This window comes from Salvelinus sp. IW2-2015, linkage group LG23, assembly GCF_002910315.2.
Source record: "Salvelinus sp. IW2-2015 linkage group LG23, ASM291031v2, whole genome shotgun sequence".
Taxonomy (NCBI): Eukaryota; Metazoa; Chordata; class Actinopteri; order Salmoniformes; family Salmonidae; genus Salvelinus; species Salvelinus sp. IW2-2015.
Window position 1 is genome coordinate 31,826,152 of NC_036863.1, and position 25,155 is coordinate 31,851,306.

Consider the following 25,155-nt stretch of genomic DNA (forward strand, 5'->3'; position numbering starts at 1 on the left):
TTGCGTTTTGGGGATTTGGGAATGTTGTGGCACATAGCTTTGTTAGCTGCTAATTCCGATTGACGACGTTTACAACCAAGCAATGATTCTTTGGACAAAGGAACCTTGCCCAGATTCTGATGGAAGTCGTCCAAAGTAAGAACTATTTAGTGATGTTATTCCGTATTTTGTGGAAAAATGTAAACGCATTTTGTCGCCGTTATTGCGGCACTAGTCTGGCTGTAACGCAACACGTATGTCTAGTAACGTTAATTTTAAAAATCTAACTCAGCGGTTGCATTAATAACTAATGCATCTTTCATTTGCTGTCAACCTGTATTTTAGTCAATCTAATCGATAAATAATCGTAAACTTAGGTGCCTTTCCAAGATGGCGCGGCCAGAATGCATGACCTGTTGCCACTGATCCATTGTTATAACAATGATTTGTGCTGCTAAATAGCAAATTTTCGAACAAAACCTATATGCATTGTGTAATATGATGTTACAGGATGTCATCTGACGAAGTATATCAAGGTTAGTCCAAAATTATATATCTTTTGCTGTATTGTTACGATCGCTAACCGTTGCTGCTGGTAAATTGCTTGTGTTTCTGGCTATTGTGCTAAGCTAATATAATGCTATGTTGTGTTTTCGCTGTAAAACCTAAAAAATCTGACATATGGCTGGATTCACAAGATGTTGGGCTTCCATTTGCTGTACGCTGTGTTTTTTTCAGAAATGTTTTAAGATGAGTAATTAGGTATTTGACGTTGGTCTCTGTAATTATTCTGGCAGCTTCGGCACTATTTCAGATTGCAGCTGCAATGTAGAACTGTGATTTATACCTGAAATATACACATTTAAAAAAAAAAACATATGCTATACAATAAATATGTTATCAGACTGTCATCTTATGAAGTTGTTTCTTGGTTAGTGGCTATAATTTCTTTATTTGGTCGAAATTGTGATAGCTACCCATGCAGAAAAAATGGGGGGAAAAAAAAATGGTGTCTTTTGCTATCGTGGTTAGCTAATAGATTTACATATTGTGTCTTCCCTGTAAAACATTTTAAAAATCAGAAATGATGGCTGGATTCACAAGATGTGTATCTTTCATCTGGTGTCTTGGACTTGTGATTTAATGATATTTAGATGCTAGTATTTACTTGTGACGCTATGCTAGGCTATGCTAGTCAGCTTTTTTACTGTGGGGGGTGCTCCCGGATCCGGGATGCGTAGCAAGTAGAAGTTAACAAACTATAGTTTTGGCAAGTCGGTTAGGACATCTAAGTCATTTTCCCAACAATTGTTCACACACATACACTAAGTTGACTGTGCCTTTAAACAGCTTGAAAAATTCCAGAAAATGATGTCATGGCTTTAGAAGCTTCTGATGGGCTAATTGATATCCTTTGAGTCAATTGGAGGTGTACCTGGTGGATGTATTTCAAGGCCTACCTTCAACTCAGTGCCTCTTTGCTTGACATCATGGGAAAATCAAAAGAAATCAGCCAAGACCTCAGAAAAAAATTGTAGACCTCCACAAGTCTGGTTCATCCTTGGGAGCAATTTCCAAATGCCTGAAGGTACCACGTTCATCTGTACAAACAATAGTACGCAAGTATCTATATTCTAGTTCTATATCGACATAACCTGAAAGGCCGCTCAGCAAGGAAGAAGCCACTGCTCCAAAACCGCCATAAAAAAGCCAGACTACGGTTTGCAACTGTACATGGGGACAAATATCATACTTTTTGGAGAAATGTCTGATGAAACAAAATAGAACTGTTTGGCCATAATGACCATCGTTATGTTTGGAGGAAAAAGGGGGAAGCTTGCAAGCCGAAGAACACCATCCCAACCGTGAAGCATGGGGGTGGCACATCATGTTGTGGGGGTGCTTGCCGCAGGAGGGACTGGTGCACTTCACAAAATAGATGGCATCATGAGGAATGTAAATTATGTGGATATATTGAAGCAACAGCTCAAGACATCAGTTAGGAAGTTAAAGCTTGGTCACAAATGGGACTAAATGGACAATGACCCCAAGCATACTTCCAAAGTTGTGGCAAAATGACCTAAGGACAACAAAGTCAAGGTATTGGAATGGCCATCTCAAAGCCCTGACCTCAATCCTTTAGAAAATTTGTGGGCATAATTAAAAAATTGTGTGCGAGCAAGGAGGCCTACAAACCTGTCTCAGTTACACCAGCCCTGTCAGGAGGAATAGGACAAAATTCACCCAACTTATGGGAAGCTTTGTGGGAAGCTTGTGGAAGGCTAACCGAAACGTTTGACCCAAGTTAAACAATTTAAAAGGCAARGCTACCAAATACTAATTGAGTGTATGTAAACCTCTGACCCACTGGGAATGTGATGAAAGAAATAAAAGCTGAAATAAATAATTCTCTCTACTATTATTCTGACATTTCACATTCTTAAAATAAAGTGGTGATCCTAACTGACCTAAAACAGGGAATTTTTACATGGATTAAATGTCAGGAATTGTGAAAAACTGAGTTTAAATGTATTTCGCTAAGATGTACGTAAACTTCCGACTTTAACTGTACATACAATGAGTGTCTTTCCATGACAGACTGACCAGGTGAATCGAGGTGAAAGCTATTATTCCTTCTTGAGGTCACTTGTTAAATCCACTTCAAAATCAGTGTAGATTAAGGGGAGGAGACTGGTTAAAGAAGGATTTTTAAGCCTTGAGACATGGATTGCGCAAGTCTGCCATTCAGTGGGTAAGACAAAAGATTTAAGTGCCTTTGAATGGGGTATGGTAGTATGTACCAGGTGCACTGGTTTGAGTGTCAACAACTGCAACGCTTCTGGGGTTTTCACACTCATCAGTTTCCCGTGTCTATCACGAATCGGACTCCACCCAAAGAACATCCAGCCAGCTTGACACAACGGTGGGAAGCATTGGAGACAACATGGGCCAGCATCCCTGTGGAACGCTTATGATTCCTTGTAGAGTCCATGCCCAGATGAATTGAGGCTGTTCTGAGGGCAAAATGGGTTGCAACTCAATATTAGGAAGGTGTTCGTAACATTTTGTACATTCAGTGTTTATATTTATTTTCTGAACTCTGACATTGCTCGTTCAAATATTTCTATATTTCTTAATAATTTTCTTTAAATGTTTTGGCTTCGCGTGGATTGTTTTGACAGGTATTACTGCACTGTCGGTGCTAGGAACATAAGCATTTCGCTACACCCGCTATAACATTTGCAATATGCAATATGTGTACGCGACCAATACCATTTCACAGCCTCCCAGCAGTGTGGTCCTGACTATCTCCTTATATTTTATTTATGTTAAAGTAATGGATGTTTAAAGGAGAAAAATGGCATCTTAACTTGCTCTCTAAAGTCTCACCATCCATTCTGTACAGGATTGACAGCACTGGGACTAAACAGACTCCTAAAATCCAATAGATACCTGGATAATTTATGCATCGGAGCAATGAGATAGCAGTGGGACACAGAGGCAGATATTGCAAACCTTATCAGGCCCTTATACACTGGACAAGATGGAGCTGCTCCCAAACTGGTATAGGGAATTAATACATGGTGTGTATAACCTACATTACATGGTTTGGAGGTGTGTGTATGTGTATGTGCACTTGGTTGTGCGTGTTGGGTGGGCGTGATAGATATGTTTCACATTTGTTTCTCATTTTCCCCATGTTTTCTATTTCTAATAAAACAGTGCATTTTAAAGGATAAAGTAGCTGCTGGGCTGATCCCATTTAGTAGGCTGGTCGATTGTTTGGGCGATAGGCTGTTGGTCGACCAACATTTCTTTAGTCGAGCAGTAGCAAAAAAATATATATATACAGTACCAGTCAAAAGTTTGGACACACCTACTCATTCAAATTTTTTTTTTTTTTTTTTTACAATTTTCTACATTGTAGAATAATAGTTAAGACATCAAAACTATGAAATAACATATATGGAATCATGTATTAACCAAAAAAGTGTTAAACAAATCAAAATATATTTGATATTTTGAGATTCTTCAAAGTAGCCACCCTTTGCCTTGATGATAGATTTGCACACTCTTGACATTCTCTCAACCAGCTTCATGAAGTAGTCACCTGGAATGCATTTCAATTAACTTATCTAGGATAGGGGGCAGCATTTTCACTTTGGATGAATAGCGTGCCCAGAGTGAACTGCCTCCTACTCTGTCCCAGATGCTAATATATGCATATTATTATTACAATTGGATATAAAACACTCAGAAGTTTCTCAAACTGTTTGAATGATGTCTGTGAGTATAACAGAACTCATATGGCAGGCAAAAACCTGAGAAAAAATCCCAACAGGAAGTGAGAATTCTGAGGCTGGTCGATTTTCAACTCATCGCCAATTGAAATCCCAGTCGGATATGGATCTGTTTGCACTTCCTACGCCTTCCACTAGATGTCAACAGTCTGTAGAACGTTGAATGAGCTTCTACTGTGATGTGGGGCTGGATGGGAGCTGTTTTAGTCAGTGGTCTGGCAGAGTGCCAGTTCCTGGTCATGCGCATTCCACATGATATCAACTTGCGTTCCATTACTTCTATAGACACAAAGGAATTCTCCGGTTGGAACGTTATTGAATATTTATGATAACAACATCCAAAAGATTGATTCTCTACTTAGTTTGACAAGTTTATTCTACCTGTAATATAACGTTTTGAAGTTTTCGTCCGACGTTCGCCTGGATCTGCGCGAGCGTTTGGATATGTGTACTATACATGCTAACAGAAGTAGCTACTTGGACATAAATAACGGACATTATCGAACAAAACAACAATTTATTGTGGAACTAGGATTCCTGGGAGTGCATTCTGATGAAGATCATCAAAGGTAAGGGAATATTTATGATGTAAATTCATGTTTCTGTTGACTCCAACATGGCGGAGGAATGTTGTTTATATCTGAGCGCCGTCTCAGATTATTGCATGGTTTGCTTTTTCCGTAAAGTTTTTTTGAAATCTGACACAGCGGTTGTATTAAGAACAAGTGTATCTTTAATTCTATGTAAAACATGTATCTTTRATCAAAGTTTATGATGAGTATTTCTGTTATTTGATGTGGCTCTCTGCAACTTCTCCGAATATTTTGGAGGCATTTCTGAATATGGCGCCAATGTAAACTGAGATTTTTGTATATAAATATGCACATTATCGAACAAAACATTAGTGATTCATTTTATCTCTATTTCTGCTTTTTGTGACTCCTATCTTTGGCTGGGAAAATGGCTGTGTTTTTCTGTGGCTATGTACTGACCTAACATAATCGTTTGGTGTGCTTTCGCCGTAAATCCTTTTTGAAATCAGACATGTTGGCTGGATTCACAACAAGTGTAGATTTAATTTGGTGTCTTTCATGTGTGATTTCATGAAAGATTGATTTTTATAGTAATTTATTTGAATTTGGCGCTCTGCATTTTTACTGGCTTTTGGCCAAGTGGGACGTTAGCGTCCCACATATCCCAGAGAAGTTAACAGGTGTGCCTTGTTAACCCTTTCATGCGTGAGTTCCAAATATGTCTAACGGTCGCCCCAGCGTTAGTTCTGTTTATGCACATGATGTTAGAACGTTCTCTCCATTTCAGAATGTGATTGTTACGCAACAGTACATTTAATCCGTGCTGCCCTCAAACCACGGCACTTAGCCTATAAATAAAAACAGATTGTTTCAACTTCAATTTCAAATGATTTTCTAACAAGTTTTTATTTTCTAAGAACAGTTTGAATTGAGGTGTGTTCCGCCTCCTCATTCATTCACATAAAAATAGTCCTTTTTACTTTTGCGGACAATACATTTTTGGGACATTTCTGACCCAGACAAAATTCCCCAGGCACTTCCCAATTGTTTGCATAGATTGTAATGGGCACATATTATGTGTGTAAAGGTTGTACTGATTATGATGATCTAAGCTAATTCCAGCTGTGTGTAGCCATGTTTGTTGACAAACAATGCATTCTGGGTTTCATGTAATTGTCTGTTGGACCAAAGACGTTATAACCAAATGAGGTGAGTAAGTGTTCACAAATTTTATGAATAAACTTCCGGAAATGAATGGTGGGATGTGAACGATGGTGGAAGACACCCTCCCTTGAACATGCAAACTATAAAACAGACCAAACTCATCTTGTCTCCTCTTATTATCTTTAGTTTCTGTGAGGGAAAAAAAGCATGGCAGCGCGCAGAAACTACCCATCTTCGAATTACTTTCAATTTCTAGAGTGTTTTACTCAATTATTTCGATCAATGGTGAGCTCACCTGTGATGTGATTAATTATAAATAGTAATTTCAATTAGATAATTCATATTGTAGTTTGTCAGCGAGAGTTATACAAATATGACTGCTTGTGTTTCGTCAATCTTTCCTCAGTTAGCGCTAGGACAAATGTAGCCTACATTTTTCTGGTTTGGATGATTGTGTTATGCTGTAGATACTTCTGTGAATGTCTGAACATTGCATCCAAACATAAACTGCTCACATTCTGGACATAACTTTGTAAGGACTGTTTTTTTGCAAAATGTTTCTGAAAAATGTGTGGCCAGCTCAAATGCTGATTGTTGCGTCATTTGAAACTGGCCGTTCTAAATAAGCGTTCTAATCACACCGGTTTGATCGTACGCTACAGGGACCACTGTAGAATGTTCTCACCCGTGTGTTGGTACGTGTGAAAAGGTTAAAAGCTCATTTGTGGAATTTCTTTCCTTCTTAATGCGTTTGAGCCAATCACTTATGTTGTGACAAGGTAGCGGTGGTATACAGAAGATAGCCCTCTGGGTCTTCCAGGAAAGGAAGYCCCAGAGTTACCTCTGCTGCAGAGGATAACTTCATTAGAGTTAATTGCACTTCAGATTACAGCCCAAATAACTGCTTCACAGAGTTCAAGTAACAGACACATCTCAACATCAACTGATCAGAGGAGACTGCGTGAATCAAGCATTCATGGTCGAATTGCTGCAAAGAAATCACTACCTAAGGTCACCTATACGAAGAAGAGACTTGCTTGGGCCAAGAAACACGAGCAATGGACATTAGACTGGTGGAAATTTGTTCTTTGGTCTGATGAGTCCAAATGTGAGATTTGTTTTTTTTGGTGAGATGCAGAGTATGTGAACGGTTTATCTCTGCATTTGTGGTTCCCACCGTGAAGCATGGAGGAGGAGGTGTGACGTAGTGGGTGTGCTATGCTGTTGACACTGTTGTTGATTTATTTAGAAGTCAAGGCGCACATAACCAGCATGGCTACCACAGCAATCTGCAGCGATACGCCATCCCATCTGGTTTGCGCTTAGTGGGACTATCATTTTGTTTTTCAAAAGGACAATGACAAACTCACCTCCAGGCTGTGTAAGGGCTATTTGACCAAGAAGGAGAGTGATGGAGTGCTGCATCAGATGATCTGGCCTACACAATCACCTGACCTCAACCCAATTGAGATGGTTTGAGATGAGTTGGACCGCAGAGTGAAGGAAAAGCAGCCAACAAGTGCTTAGCATGTGGGAACTCCTTCAAGACTGTTGGAAAAGCATTCCAGGTAAAGCTGGTTGAGAGAATGCCAAGAGTGTGCAGAGCCGCCATCAAGTCAAGGGTGGCTACTTTGAAAAATCTAAAATTGTTTAACACTTTTTTGGTTACTACATGATTCCATATGTGCTATTTCATAGTTTATTTCTTCACTATTATTCTACAATGTAGAAAATAGTAAAAATAAAGAAAAACCCTTGAATGAGTAGGTGTGTCCAAGCTTTTGATTGGCACTGTTTCTCACAAATCTCTTGTCCAAGGACATGCTATCATCTACTCTCCAGGGATATTAAACACTTTGAATTATTGTTCCAAAAGGGACTCATATGATATCAACCTATTTTTTTTTACTCATATCATTGACATAGAAACCAAATCATGGCTCCTAGAAGCATGTCGTTTGTCATATTTCAGCAACATTTTTCTAATCTTCAACAATTCCTAGAAACAGCTTAATAGGATGAAAGGCAGAATGCCCACTGTGTTTTCTTACAGCTTTATCTCAGACATAATGAGAAAGGTAGACAACAGGAATATTTGTAAGGGCCTGTGGAGAGGCGTTGGAAATAAAAAAGATTCAGAGCGACTAGCAATGTCCATATTAGCACATTTATTTATTATAGAGCAACAATAGTTTTTTTATGAGCAACAATATTGTGGAGGAAAAACATCCTCCCAATGAACCTTCCTCCCGGTCTTTGATGTCTCAGCCAAGACAAATGGCAGTAGATTGGGGCGTGCCCTGTTGTCCTCACTGCACTCCCTGTCTATGATGGATCTGACAGTACCAACACCGACCTTTTCATAGTGCCCTTTTGATTTCATCGATTGAGGCATGGTTAAAGTCAACAGTGACTTATGAAACCCTACCACAAGAAATAATTTCCACAACTACCGATCCTTTGGCCAGGACTGAGATGGATGGTTTACAAAAGAGGGCTTTCACATCCAGCTAGAAATCCCATTGGCAGCAACACTTTTCTCTGGTCTGATTATGATTGCTCTCATTTATTTTAATGATGTACACTGAGTGCACAAAAAATTTAAAACAACTTCCTAATATTGAGTTGCACCCCACCTTTTTGCTCTCAGAACAGCATCAATTCATAGTGGCATGGACTCTACAATGTGTCGAAAGCGTTCCACAGGGATTCTGGCCCATGTTGACTACAATGCTTCACACAGTTGTGTCAAGTTGGCTGGACGTCCTTTGGGTGGTGGACCATTCTTTACCCCACGGAAACTTGAGCGTGAAAAACCCAGCAGCGTTGCAGTTCTTGACACAAACCGGGGCGCCTGGCATCTACTACCATACCCCATTCAAAAGGCATGTAAATATTTTGTCTTGCCCATTCACCCTCTGAAAGGTACACATACACAATCCATGTCTCAATTGTCTCAAGGCCTAAAAATCCTTATTTAACCTGTTTCCTCCCCTTCATCTACACTAATTGAAGTGGATTTAACAAGTGACATCAATAAGGGATCATACTGTCGCTTCACCTGGTCAATCTATGTCATTCATGTTTTGTACACTCAGTGTATAAGTGAACACAACTTCTGCAGTCATTTTCAAATGTCTGATTTAAAAAGTCCACTATTATTCAAAATTTGATTATTCCAAAATAGTGCAGTGTAACCTAACATTTACAACGGTGGAGCGTGTTCTAAGACCTGTCCAAGCAATTTTATTTAAATGGAAAAAATCATGATCCAGGATTGTAGGACAGTTCGTTGGAACTGCAAGCTTGATCTCACACTGCAAGATTTCTGAAAGAGCATCAACTTAACTACAATCTCTCCTCAGGGATGTGAGAAAGTCCCTGAAAGCATTAATTGGTGTTAAATTAGTCTTAGTTTCTGCTGTACGCACAGGGAGCGTACTCATTACCCTACATAACACACATCACTACATCCCATCATGCCTCACTCTATGGCCCCCAAAGGTCAAGGTGACTACCTTAGGGATATTGCTATGGCAACAGGTGGAGGATCTGATCCATGTGGGGGCTCAGATGGTTCAGTGTTTGAATAAGCAGAGGCTGACCAATGACTGAAAAAACAGCTACACACTGAGGAGGCAAAGGTCAACTTTAATCATCTCCACAGCTCCCCACAGGAATCTCATAAAGTTACACAAGTTCATTCTCATCTCCACCCCTACAAAAGAGAAAGGTGAGAAGAGATTAAAAGTATTTATCTAAAACAGTATTTAATCCTCTGAGAACTGATATACAGACTAGTAAATCATATTGAAAGTAGTTTGCTGATTGGGCCCTTTGTAAGAAGTTAATAAAAACTTAAAATAAAACGAGCTAAGATTGGATATTTACCAAGAAACAAAAGGAAAGCTTTGCCTACGATCTCGACAGAACCTAGTTAATTAGATAAAAAATCTAAAGCATATGCTTTGTTGGAACTCCAATGCCTGCGATTAAATGTGTTGTCTGCAGAGCGAACAATTAATATGCTTCTAAGCCTAAGCGCTCATTACGTTCACATCAAGGCAGTAAACAAGTCTACAAAACCCAGAAAATGCAGATACAGTAGATATACAGTACATTACTATGTAACACACGTTTAAACTTTTCACACTATCTTTTATGGGACAACTGACTCCTTTACATTAAGGCGTTTCATGTCACAGACTCCTCTACGACTGATTTCTATTTTCAGTTTATTCACCACACACTGCTTCTGTCAATAACTCAAGCCTTTGACACTGTGGGTCACACAGAGATTTAGGAGTTTAGACACCACCTCACATAATTTGAATAAACCTCTGAATAGGATGTTCTTCACACTATAATAGCGACCACTGTGGAAAGCCCCTTGGTCCCCACCTCAGGGAAACTTGACCCCTCTGACATGGCAGCCACTACGAAACAGAAAATGAACCTGGTAATTATCATTTTTCATCTGTGGCATATGAAAAATGTTTGCTCAGGCCGGCTCCAAAAGCTGTGGCTGCACTGCGGTACATCAAAGCCAGGGATATGTCCTCAAAATCAGAATCATATGTTCTTTATTCCAAAGTGACCGGCTATTCAACTTCCTTATGCATTCTAGTCAGCTCCGGAAGGGCTCCGATCTCACCCTCAAGGTGCAGTCTAGGCCAGCGACGACTATCAATAAATAATCAGAGGCTCTTTTAGAATAAACCAGGCCCTAGATTAGCGTTTCCCAAACTACACAGCTGATTTAAATAATCAACTCATCATCAAGCTTTGATTATTTGAATCAGCTGTGTAGTGCAGCGGAAATGCTGCCCTGGATAACTAAGCCATGAGCAAAGGTTCTACACTCCAGTGCCATTGTTGTAAGATGTGCAACACAATACACTTGATAGGCCTTACATTTTTCATTATGCCTTCTCAATTGAAAATGTGGACCTATTCCTGATGAAACAAACCATTAGGGGTATCCAGGGACCAGTTGAACTAGTGATAAAAAGAGAACCTTTCAACTGTACATTTCCTGATCTTCATTTTTCAGTCTGTTCCAGATTTGTAATACTTCTCTAGAGAGGATGACACTAAAGTTTCCAGGATCATGTTTTTCACATTATCTTCTCTTAGACAATACCAGACCCTTTTTTATTTTCCTTTATGCTCAGGCATGTTTCTTTCCAGATTTACGCTTTAAAAATTAAAAGCAAAGCCAATTAATTTGACGACAGATTCATTATGAGCCAAATCATGGTTACTACACTGTATGTGACCTGACACATAACCACAAGTTTCACAAAAGAAACATATTCTGCATATTCTTCCATGGCCTTCAGTCCGCACTGTATGCATATGAATACTGGCCCAGTTGTTTCTCTCTCGGTGCATCTCGACTCGTGTGCAATGAGAGACTAATTGGAAGGTCTTAAACCGACTCGTAGACGATGGACATGTCATGGTGTGTCAAAAGGTAAGATGGAGCGCAGCAGATGACATCATTCCTGGGGCTGTGCTGAAGATTAGAGAGTCAGCTGTCCGAGGGAACCTCCATGACAAACCTCCCCATTCCCCTCCTGCATCCACTGTGCTCAGGGGGGAACGTTGCTATATCTGGCCCAATTACACTGTGATTCCATCCTCCTCAGTGACAAGGCTCCTGCAGCTCTCTGCCTGCTTCCTGATTAACCTGATATGAAGGAGACCTCCAGAGGGGGTTAACGCCGGGCATGGAAGGTAGCAGAGAAAAATCAAGAGGAATCAGGACAATAGAAGAGAGGCAACATGGGGAATATACCATCGGACAGATCGGGGCGGTCGGTCAGTCATAAAGATGGAGTAATGCCTGAGCAGCTGTTTGGCTGTGTTTGTGTTTCACATCCGTTTGAATTACTAGAAGAAGGCTTTTGAGTCAAGCTCAGTTAGCGACCTTGACCAGTAACAGAGACCAGTTAACTGGATACACAAGTCAGATTTGACTAGTCAGCGTGTTGAACCAATGACTATGCATCAGTGATGTTCCGCTTGAAGTGTAATTTTTGTGCAATGCATTCCAATGTTGCGAGTCCTATAATCAAGGTTCCCACTGTAACATTTTAGAGAAGTTATGTCAGTGAGAGATGATGCTAGCGGAACACGATGAAAGAGTTTAATTGTTATCGGGCCCAGGATTGAAGATTTTCAAAGCTACAGTGAATTCTGCAGACGCAGTGCTTTATGAGCTGAATCAAGCAGAGGGAGATTATGGTAGAAGCAAATGCACTACACATGGTGTGGGAGAGCCATGGAAGCAACACCTCCTGAAAGACGCTGCCTGCAAAGGCTTTGTTGTGTTTTGCTGTAACAGCATGGGCCAGATCAAATGACTCGGGAGACATAATGGGATAACTAGTCACATTTGAATGCTGAAAAACATTAAAACTGTTTGTTTGCTTGAAATGGTACTCATTATTTCATGTAATTTGTTCAAATCTATCATTCTTTGAAAATCTTCATGTATTTCTTCCACAATACCTCTCATGAAAAACATTTGCCTTTATTGAACTTACACTCATGGTTATCTTTTCTTACCAGCACTGACTTTGTTGATAGCTACTTTGAGAATAAATGTACTTACTATGACTGATGTTTGATTGTCTCACCTAGCTATTTTAAGATGAATGCACTTTATATCGCTCTGGATTAGAACATCTGCTAAATTACTCAAATGTAATGTAAAATGTATGTATACTACACTGCCCTACAAAGGAAAAACTTTGATCTGTTGTAATCTGATTAGTGTGGTATTTAGTTTCCTGAGACAAGAATGAGCCAGTTGATCAGAATATATCATGGAATATCAGAAATGACTGTTTGTCTAGATGGAAAAAGACTTTCAGATTCAGATTTTGCAGTAACATTAATTACATAGTTACTGTGTTTTGCCTTTGTAGGGCAGTACAGTTAAAAATGTATTGTTTATATTATCTTGTAGCATCTCCTTACTCAGCTTTTCTTGCACAAATGTCCTCGTCTGCCCCTGCAATACACTGGATGGAAATTCAGGCTGTGGTGCCAATCAGCTCAGTTTCCAGAGACATTTAGTGGATTATGTCCATTTCCTGCCAACAGCCCACCCAACACACACAGACACACACACACACACGTATGAACACACACATGGACAGAAAAAACACATACGCATGCAGATTTACTTACTGTATGTGATCAAGCCCCCCCACACACAGACAATAATCCCCAATCCCCCGTCCCAACTGGAGTGGCAGCTGTCAAAATGCGTCACCATCAGGCATGGCGGGTTACAAGGAATCAGTGTGCAGCTGACAACACAGCCAGACTGGTTTAGTGCAGGCTAAAAAAAGTATCCCTCTCCCAACAAATAACCTACTGTACATAGACATATACATCGTTCATAGCATCGTTCTCTTCTAAAGAAGAGAACTAGATAAATAGCATGGAAGAACTCCATGCTAAGATGGATTTTTGTTTGGAGGATTGTTTTCTTCTCTGGGAGTATAATCACTCCAGTATGTCTGTTTCTTTCTCCTGCAGTTCTGTGGCCCTGCTGCCAAATGGTGGTCAGGTTGGAGTTGACATCAGTGGGTTATTACTGACACCCCTCCTGCTGAGACTCGATGACCCTCTGCACAGGGGCACATGGGAAAAGACCCACACCACAGGGGGAGGGCGTAGGTGACCACCACAGGCCACCACAGTCACTGTTTACTATGGAGCTGAACTATGCAGTGCAGCCAGCGCGAGAGCTGCCTCCCAACACACAACATGTGTACGAACTATACCGGTGTGCATACAGTCAACAAAGATAATCCTCTCCATGTCAGTGTGAACATGAGGGAACTATTCCAACGAATCAGTTGGACAGGCATTTGATTTCCATACGCGGGGACGTTTTTTTTTTAAACACAAGACATTTTTTTTTAAAGGGTGTTACAGTAAAGACCATAAGCGACGTGTGAGTTTCAAGTTTGGGGAAGCTTACAATTGATACATTTATACTGATCTGCATGCCAGGTTAGAGTTTCATATGTGCATTTTCGTGGAACTGTTTCATTTCATGAATAAAGTTTTTATGTTTTTCAAAATCATTGTCAGGCGTTTAAATCATAAAAATCTGAAGTAAAAATCTAAAAGTAAAAATTGAACTGAAGGAGAGCACCAGCCTCTGCCATATGGACACTGATAAACTGTGATCCATTGGCGGCTAAAGAAATGAGCGCATGGAACTCCGAGATAGTTGATGATGCATTGGCCTATAGGCTAAGTAAAATACATACAGTACATTCGGAAAGTATTCAGACCCCTTGACTTTTTACAAATTTTGTTACGTTACAGCCTTATTCTAAAGTAATTACATTGTTTCCCCCCCCTGACCAATCTACACACAATAACCCATAATGACAAAGTAAAAACAGTTTTTTATTCATAATAAAAACTGAAATATCACGTTTACATAAGTATTCAGACCCTTTACTCAGTACTTTGTTGAATCACCTTTGAATAAGACTGTAACTTTACAAAATGTAGAAAAGGGGAAGGGGTCTGAATACTTTCCGAATGCACTGTAGGTCTAAAGTCAACAATTAAAACCAGAACATATCCTGATACATTCAGGTACTTTCAATCACATTCATCTCTCTTCTCTGCCTGTCTGCCTCCCTTTTAATCTGTCTTGATTTGAGCTATCACTAGTAAAGTGCAACATTGTATCAAATCAATCAACTGGGTGTGGCCCAAAGCTGTAGCTAGCGAACTTGTAACATTGTATCAACTAGCCTATTCCGGGCCCTCAGTTTCCAGCGCCAGTGAGCTCAGGACAGAGAGCTATTTTTGAGCAAGGGAAAAAAACATCAGGTACTTTATTTTATGGCATTTCCACTGGATATACGGGATCATTAGATCATGATGTTTTGCTCTTTCACACGGAGGCTTGGTGATTATCAAGGCCGGTGAGGAACTATTATAATTCGCAACGGATGTTAAAAAACATACTCCATTGACTTAGGCTACTGTGTGAAGTGAAGAAAAATATAATATAAGTGGTGGATGTGGTGAGTTAAGACAAACAGAAATCAGACATCCCCAGATGGGCATTTTCCTACATTTGCGTGCAACAGGTCAGGTACTTCTATACATGCTCACACGCAGCTCTCCCTCAACATTATTAGAACAGATACACCAGATACATGCTCATTGTTCACATGGAACACTCCAAACAAAAGACAATGAAGAAATTCTATACAACTTTTACATTAAAGTGTATTTTACCAATAAAATAGTCAGACGGTGAAGTGGACATTCTCTGTATTCATATCCTGAAAGAAAGAAATGATCTCACTACAATACATTTTATAGAAAGTTAGCAACATCTTGTCTAATTTGGCTACCTTGGAAAGGACAACACCAGTCCATTTGTGGAAAAATCACCCTGATTAATTCTTTAGTCATATTCCCGTTTACCTATTTACTTATTGCCCTGCCTACACCTAACGACTTGCTTTTTAAATTATGTGAGCAAAACATTTAACGTGCCTATTTATATATTGATTATACAACGGGTGGGTCTAATCCTGAATGCTGATTGGTGTCTATTCCACAAGTCACCACCGGCTAAATCTATGATGTTAAAATGCCTATTTACTTTGTTCCATGTGACTGCGCAATCCACTGTCTCATCAGCTCAGCCAAGCAATTTATAAACTTGATCTCCACTATAAAAAGTATCTAGACATTCTCACATTTCTTTTAGACTAATACTTAGTTTTCAATAGCGTAAATTTGTATAAACCTTGCTGTCTGTCTCTCTGACATTTGCCACATTTTTCAATATTCAAAGTCAACTTCCAGCTGTCCCATTGTACAGGCAGTCAGCGTTTCTCAGCCAGTCGAAATCATGAATCAACTGACATCATTTTTATGGCTATATACAAAGTAGGGCTAGCTTGCAATCTTTCCAGCTTCGGTTTGAAGTGATTCTGTTAGCTGTGTTGTTGGCTAGATCCTCTGAATAACAGTGTCCTTACGAGTGAGCACATTTTCTATGCGCAAAATCGCGCCTCATTAGCTCATTGTTATGGATGTATCCAAATAAATGTCACTAGAAAACAGCTTAACAAGTGCAGCTACTTTGTTGTTATTCTGGCTACATTTTATGACGTGACTGTAAGTTAGCCAGTTGTTGGCTAGCTAGCAAGCAAGGGATAAGAACGTTGCCAGCCAGTATGGCTACATTTAGAACAAACAACTGGGTCGCGACCATAGATACAGAACAAAAAGACTGAAAGACAACCGAACCAATAGAACGAACGACCAGCCGGCTTGGGTAGCAACCCTAGATTTGTGTCGGAACTATATCTTGTGGAATGATGAAATAGTATGAATAAAAAATGTTTTCCAATGAAAATATGTCAATCATTATTTGAATATGTTGGTAACCCGTTGTATAAAACTGATAATGGAGAATATATTGGCACGGTTTGCCGGACCGAGACGTATCCTTCAAACACCGGCTTCTCTGGCATTATCACTTTAATAGAGGGCAGAAATGATTAAATATTAAATCATTGGACCTCTCACTAAAGGCTTCAGTCAAATATTGCTATTTTTAAAACAAGCCATAGAAAGCTGGTTGCAATTTCAATTTAATCCGCCAGAAAAGACAGAACAAATATTAGAAAAAATATTATGGTTAAACGGAAATATACTAATTGATAAAAAAAAAGATATATATATATAAAAATTGGACTGGTATGCCCACACATGCAGTTAACAAATATATAAAGAAATGTCTGCTCTATCCAAAATTATAACCAACTGATTGCATCATTACTGCAAAAATGGAGGAGGCAAGTGGAAAGAGGAGAAGGTAAGGAACTTGTCTGTCGGCCCTGCATTAAAATTGTGATAAATAAAAAACTATACCAGTTTCATTTAAGGACCAAAAAATGTATAGCTGCACCATACAGGTTGCAAAATAGTTTGGAGGAGATTTCCGATGTACCATTTCCATGGTACATGGTTTATGAACTGATACACAAAATGTTTTTAAATTTAAATTATTATACAGAACTCTTGCAACCAATAGAATGTTAAATATATTAGATTTATTGTTTTGGTACTGCCCATACTGTGTGTAGCTTGTTTTTGGTTGCAGGTTTGGGAATGGCTGAAAAATCTCACTTAAATCCATTTTAAATTCAGTCTAACACAAAAAWAAATTGAAAAAGTCAAGGGTGTGAATACTTTCTGAAGGCACTGTAGCTCTATGCGTTTGTTATTTGAAACAATCCACAGATTTTTTTTTGAAAGAAGCTAGTGATCCTCTGTGGCTAGGTCATGCTCTCTGGTGAAGTGCTTTGATTTTCTTTATTTAGGAGTAATGATATAATACTGGCAAAACATACATTTATTTTAGGTAAAGCCAGCATCTGAACAGTGCACTCTGCATCCGCCAACTTTCCTTTCCAATTCGCAAGAGACTGCTTGAAACCAGAGAGCTGTATATAATGACGAGATGCTCATGTCTCCGCCCTAACAATGGGAGTCGTTGTCCCAAAGGCGAGAATGCAGGTGACAAGTTTAGGTCTGCATATTAAGCCCATAGAAACACACAGGGATTATTCTGGACAGATTTTGGCAAGAGTGAGCCCCTTTCGCTTCGTCTCTTCCTCTCTGCTTAAACTATCTCAACGGAGAAAGCATCGGAGCGAGCGAAACAGCGCCACTCTGTCTTACTATATGTAGCCCAGATATCTGATGCTGTCTGGTCAAAAAGAGTATGGCATCAGATACATGGGCTACACATACAGAGACAGAGGGACACTGTTTCGCTCGCTCGGATGCTTTATCTGAGATTGATGCGTCTGTCTGTCGGCATGCGTCTCTGTCAAATAAATTATAAATATGTCTATATTTTACTTGGATGGGCAAGGAGGTAAGGTAGAGCGGGCCAAGCCCCCTAAGGCTTGCCAATAATGCCGGCTCTGTATGCCAGAGCATATATTTTTATTCTTAGAAGAGAGAGGGAGTTAAAAAGTTCATGCTAGCCCTCTCTGTGTACTGTATTCTCCACCAATCACTGGAGCTAATTAGAGGCATTATCTCTGGTCAGATGATGTTTACAGAGCAGTATACAAATCTTTGATGAAGCATTACGGCTACTCTGCCACAGATCAGTAAAACAAGTACAGTTTGTCATAAAGCAACAGTTATTCTGAGAGAGAGAGTTAAAGTGCACACAAAGCTGGACCAGCAGTGTCCCATTGCCTCGAGACAATATTAAAGTGCCAGGGAAGTTTAATCTTATCAGTCGAGTGATACCTAATAGAAAAATTGTTATCACAGAGTTAGATTGAGACAATTTGGCATACCAATTGAAAAAAATATATGATTAATCTGTACTGTCTGAGGAATGTTCATGGTCATTTGTTTTGAGTCAAAGGAAACAAAGATCTGACCTCAGCAGGGAAACTCTTCGAGGCACTTTATTTTCCCTAATGTCATAAAAACTACTTGGACCCATAAAACAGCTTTTATACGCCCTTGGTACACTCTAAATGTAACCCCTAGGTTCTCTGCCAATTTTCTGAAAATGAGGTTTCAATACACCAACAAGTAAACTAATTACATATGTTCTAATATGGACATATTGTATAACAGATTATATTGTCAATGGCTTACGAACATATATWTTTTATTTCCTGTCTGTGTCTGACATACACTGAGTGGACAAAACATTAAGGACACCTGCTCTTTCCATGATATAGACTGACCAGGTGAATCCAGGTGAAAGCTATGATTCCTTATTGATATCACTTGTAAAATCCCCTTCAATCAGTGTAGATTAAGGGGAGGAGACTGGTTAAAGAAGGATTGTTAAGGCTTGAGACAATTGAGACTTAGATTGTGTATGTGTGCCATTCAGATGGTGAGTGGGTAAAACAAAATATTTAAGTGCATTTGAATGTGGTATGGTAGTAGGAGGTTTGTGTCAAGAACTGCAACGCTGCTGGGACTTTCACGCTCAACAGTTTCCCTTGTATATCAAGAAGGGTCCACCACCCAAAGGGGGGTGAGCAACTCAATATTAGGAAGGTGTTCTTAATGTTTTGAAACGTAGAAGTTGACCACTATTGATCAGATCATCAAAGAAACAAAGTCAGTAAGATCTCAGAGAGACTTACACTGACAGCAGCACTCTTGGCAATAGACGTCCTGCGTTTTATTAAACCATACTTTGATTTACGAGGAAACAATTGAATCAGCAGTGTAGAGTGCACTCTGCCTCGCCTCTCGTCTTCATCACTAATCCATCACTACTCAGAAAGCTACAGAGTTCAGTAATTAAACAAGCACTTGAGCTCATTTCCCCTAAATCAAGGGTGTTTAAAAAAAAAAAAAAAGAGGCACTGTTTATCAAATGGATGTCAAAAAGATACTGGATACCTGATCCAACATACTGTACATGTGTGGCTGGGACACCTCTTACATATTCAGTGTGCACACGTTTTGATAAACGTGGCCCATTTACTCGTGAAACCACATAAAATCGTTATTTTGGAACAAGACTAAAGAACATGAGGAAAATATACTGACTACTTTCAAGGATAGTCGAAAATGTAATCGGTTTGTGGCAAATATGCAATATTTTTGCTTTCCTCACAGGGAAGCATCAAAAGTGCAAGCCTTTTTTGTTGTTGTTCATGCTTCACCAGTCATTCAGAATGTTTTGATGGGTCATTCACGTTGGGTTGGAAGACATTAGCGAGACTGGACATTATGGTGTCATTGATGTTCTAATGCTAGATCTCTGAGAGGATAGGACAATAGCAGAGTACCTTCCCCAGCCAGCCACCAGTGATTATCTAAAGACATACCATGTGGATTAGAGGGTTAAAGAAAAGCAGCCTTGGGCCTGTGGAGTCAGTTGAAGTCGATTATGTGCTGGTGTTAGGATGTCAGAGCCAATGGGCTCGGCTCAGCGATGTGTAACAGAACAAATCAGGCCTGCTTGACTGGAGCTGACCCCTCTGCCACTGAGTTTTAGTGTTATTGCAACTGACCGGATCTGACAGAAACGATTTTGCCTCAGAAAATTCAGAAACGTCACTGCGTTTAGAGTCGCGCAGAGCAGGGAGAGCTAGGCTAGTAGTGGCTGCACTTAAACACAATGGGTCAAAAAGATATCAAGGCTGCTGAGGCATTCCTGACCAAGGACTACTTGATAAGGCTTTTATTCAACACACATTATATTCAGACGACCTTAAGAAAATGTTTATGGGGGGCCAAGGGAGGTTAATGTGAGCTGTAATGATTTCAGGCTCAGCAGGATAATCAATTCAGTGGTACTAGACAGGTCTCTTTCAGAAAGTTACATGCTCCACAGCAAATATTTTATAAGCTTTTATTCCAAGTAAAAGGCACAAGTACAGTACAGTACCTCTTCTATATGTTGCATACTACGGAACGTTAAGCCCATGGAAAACACAATTGTTTGATTTTATCGCAGCACTGCAATACCCGTTTCTAAATTGTAGATTAAGGAAAAGCCTCATTGCATTTAAGTGCCTTGTGAATCATTTGTATTCCAAGCCAGGACTGTATTAAAGGGATACTTCGGGATTTTGGCAAGGATGACCCTTATCTTCTTCCCTAGTGTCAGAGTTTTATGTGTCTACTATGAAGGAAGTTAGAGATAGTTTCGTGAGCCAATGCTAGCTAGCGTTAGCGCAACGACTGGAAGTCTATGGGTATCTGCTAACATGGATACCCATAGACATCCAGTGATTGCACTAACTCTAGTTAGCAATTGTATTAGCACTAGTTAGCACCTTACTTCAAACTGCACTCAGTCATAAAAATGGTATCCACAAGTTCATCAGACTCTGGGGAAGTAGATAAATAGCCTCATTTCAAAAATTCAGAATTATCCCTTTAAACTATGAACAATCCATTAACAATTATGTTGAAATTTGTAAGCATAAATAAAATGTTTATAGATGGTGTAAAATAAGATACATCAGTAATGTAAAATGCCAGATACTCACATGTGATGAAGTAGTTGATGTTCTTTTTGAACTCCAGGCCCATGTAGTTTGGACTGAACTCCTGAAACTTGATGGTGAATTTGATGTCCTTCTCAGGTTTATTGCAGTTGACCAACACATTGGGGTCCATGACCGTGCTGCACTGGTCTGCCTGGTCCTTCTTCACCAGGTACAGTTTGTAAAACTCATATGGCCGCCCCATGTCTGCCTTTGGGCAGATAATGTCCAGCTTGTCCCCTATCTCTGGGTAGATCACCAAGCCCTTCCCATACTGAAATCTGAAACAGACAAAATATGACAGAGAAAGATTAGAATATTTCAAATATTCTAATAACCATACATGCAACGTTTGGGCATACATCACATTAATTGCGTAACAGTGTGTAATAACTCTGTAAAATGCCATTCTTCTCTTCACACAAGTGTTTTTTTTCTGTTTCTGGCTGAACAGCGACTAAGGGGGGCATTCACACCAAATTGGCTTGGAGCGTTTTTTCCAAACTCTGGTGCGTTTATCCCCCTAGTTCAGTTCGTTTGGACTGGTCTACGCACTAAACAAAGCACCGTGGTTCGTTCAAAAAGGGTGGTCTCGGTCCGATTCAATTCATATAGTGGTGGTGTGGTTCTTTGCAGGTGAGAACGCAGTCCAGACCAAACACAGGAAAAAGAACCAGAGTTGCGCAGTCATATTAGTTTGTTGACTGCGAGCATAATTTGACATCTTTGAAACATTGTGAGAGTTGATGCATTTAGGAGCACATCCAATGCAGACGGGGGCTATACCGGGAATATAGGCTACTGAATATAGCATATTCACTTCGCAATTAGAGCGGCAATTGCGCTGTTTCCTCCCGCATGTTGTTGGAAAACCAAAGCGAAAGTAATATGAAGATTGGGAAACAAAAGTGATGCTTTATAATAATCATGGATGGATTTAACATTAACATTTTTGTCCAAAAAACGAATGACTTGCATGGGCACGTGGTTTTGTTTTGGAATTTTAGTTTGTTTGACATTTAGAAATGTGAAACCAACCGGACCAAATGAAAAAAATACAAATAATCAAACTATTCTAACCGATTTGAACTATAGCTCAAAACTGTGTGAAAACGCCCAAATATAGAGTCAATTGTTTGTTATTTCACTTCACTTAAAGCCGGTGCAAAATAAATCATGAGTGAATTCATTGTAAGGAACAGGTTAAGGGAAGCAGGGGCGGGTATTTACAACATCAAACCCACAGATAACAACCGAGAGCCCAAGCAGTTATACGGTAAACACATGCATTAATTTACATTAATTCCCTTTGATTTAAAACACTGTAAACAAAGCAAACATCCCCCATCTTTACCTTAGCAAACATACAGCACATTGCCAGGGTAGATGTCAATAGGAAATCAGTATGACAGAGGGCTGCCCGGGTCCTGACTGAGCTTAATCTGCGCCCGGCGAGGGAGAGTACAGATAAACACACAGCACTGTGATGGTCAGATGGCATGCATGCCTTATCGAGATGCTCCACGCCTTATCTTTCACATTAATTTTGATATCTTCCCTCTAACTCAAAGCGACAGACACTGCTGAATTCTATTTGAGGATTTGGACCCGCTGATTGCCTTTGGTGTATGATACTTCGAGTGGTTTCATTTCCTTTTTTCCTTCTTGATAAGAACCCTTAGGTCTGCCGACATGCTTAATCCACACAATTCATTATAAAAGAAGAACTGATGTAGGCAATATTTGATCTGGTACTGTAAGAAGTCAAACAAATCTGTGCTGAATGTATTTTTGTTCAGCTTAAAGTCTAAACAACCTTGTCCTAGTTACCAGAGTGACGTTGCTCAATTTGATAATGATGTATTTGGTTACGGTGGAGACGGAAAGGGACAATCTGATCCTTATTTACATTTGATTTGCATATACACTCTTCCAGACCAATTTCAACATGGTTAAATTGACAAGAAAACAGCTTTCATGACTCATCTTAATTAAGGCCCTGGTGGTTAGGAGGCTGACTAATACTCAACACACATACAATTAATCAACAGTCAGCATTGTCTGTCTGCTTTTATCTGTCTGTGAGAAACATTAGTTATGGTTTGCTATGGTATCTTAGACAAAAGTACGTGCCCTGGTGCCACTATGTCAATCCACCATGGCTCGTTTAGTATCTAGTCTGCACCGACCCTGTTTCTCTACATGCTGTAATTAGGATCTCTCCCTCTCTCAGTTCTTCGTTCTCTGGTTATATGTGGGATTACAGCTCTTTGCCATGCATTAAAAAGGGCCCCTTGTGCTCGCTTACAGCTTAGGAGTGATGATGATGCCTTATTATTCCCCATATACTGAAGCAGAACTGGCATACTATTACCATACTGTACATAAAGACAAAGCAGAGTGCACAGTCTGAAGTCAGTACAGTTTGCCTGGCCCTGCGGTTAGCTTGGTGTTGTCTTTGTTTCTCAGACAGTGGGTCCTCTGTTTGATTTGCCCTTATCCTCAGGCTTCTTCAGAGACTGATCAGATGTCTGGCTATAGTTTTCATATTGTCTACAATGTGTTTCTGAGCCAAAGGAAATGCATTCTTCAAAGTGTGTAGGCTACATAATGCAGCTCTGTTAGCAAACTTTCTCAAACTAAAGACTTTCGCATGCTTCGGTTCGGTTGGCGCCAGTATACACTTCCTCAAAAGTCAAGAAATCTGTCATTCATTTTTACGTTTTTGTCAAGGAGATCTTAGTCGTGCAATTTTACACCTAACTAAGATGTTTGGTGCAGTATTTCTCAAGTGATTTTTTTCTTCTTCATGGAAACGATTCATCTCTTATTGAATGACAACAAACACGTCATTAAAGAATCCCTATTATTGACCAATCACCGAAGACCAAAACGAACAAAAACGTCACAAAATGTCATAATATATGCACAAACTGTTCTGAACTGTTTCGGATGGGAAGCATGCGGATGCCTTAACATTCAAACCTCCACAAAGCAGCAATGCTCTCTCTGCTATAATCCTCTGTATTTACAAATCATGGGACCCTGGAAGGATAAGGTAAACGGCCAGGGGCCAGCACAAAGTAATGCGGCTAACAAAGGGTTCACTGCATTTGCGGTAACCGCAGACTAGCAACATACTGTATAAAAAAAGAAACCAAACCAACTGTATTTCAAACTAAAGTGACCAACACATAATTCATAGCTGTCTACAAAACCGACACTGATTGTCTCATTCTGCAGTCTCTCAGCAGTAGCCCCTTCTTCAGTTCACTTTTATGGCTTCACACAATCATCTCAAAATGGAGTACATCAATAGAAAAATATGACAAAAACCATGTTAGATATCTCTCTATACACTGGCAGAGCAATTGTTGTTGATAGTTGGCCGACTCTGCGTGGGCCAACAAAAATAGAGAATAGTACATGAACAAAAACACCAACAATAAATACCCAAACCTGACTAAATGAACAACAGAGTGTAGATGGCAGAGAAGGATATAACTCAAGGATAACTTTAAAACCACATAATACCATGTCTGCTGCGGCTCTGTGCTGATTAGGATGTCTCAGGTTTTGTGACGCTTCTTTGCCTGCCTATTATTACTATTATTAACAATTTTACAAGTAGATGTCCAAACAGATTCTCCATTTCCTTTGTGCTGATCCAACAGGACTGCTAATCAGAAGAGCTAAGAGGCAGAGCAAAAGACTGTTCAGAGTCAAGACTGAACACTGGAAATTACAGGTCATCTTCACGATTAAGGCTCTAGGCTCTGAATATCCTCCCACTACTTTAGTTTCCATAGGAAATGAGGTTTAAAGAGTGACAATTTAACATGGCAGGCAGGAGTTTATATTTTTATTCATCACTATTATTTTCAGGGACAGATATCAGCAGAGACAGTGGGGTATTATGTGTGTGTTAAAGTGGAATGAATATGAATGAGATTGATTGGCATATTCATCAGAAGTGCTCAATGATTGCCATTTCATTCAGTTTGCCGTCATACAAATCCTTTCATGTCTTTTCAATGGTCATTTTTCATCAGAGGAAGAATGGTATTATTACAGCCTTCTCCACAGTCAGTGGGGTTTTAAAGTGCTGTTATCTGC

General features: G+C 39.7%; 1 protein-coding gene across 2 annotated transcripts in view; it reads right to left on the bottom strand.

The window, feature by feature from the left end:
- Positions 1-25,155, bottom strand: part of LOC111951020 (ephrin-B1-like) — a 79,319-nt gene that overhangs the window by 20,977 nt on the left and 33,187 nt on the right. Inside the window, exons 1-2 of one of the 2 annotated variants that reach the window (XM_023968985.2) lie at positions 22,394-22,473; positions 21,043-21,320 (exon numbers count right to left, since the gene is read on the bottom strand). In XM_023968985.2, the coding sequence (XP_023824753.1) occupies positions 21,043-21,244 (202 nt within the window). In that variant the 5' untranslated portion in view covers positions 21,245-21,320; positions 22,394-22,473. Of the gene's footprint in view, positions 1-21,042; positions 21,321-22,393; positions 22,474-25,155 lie in introns of those variants that run through there. The other variant, XM_023968984.2, reaches the window with a different exon arrangement.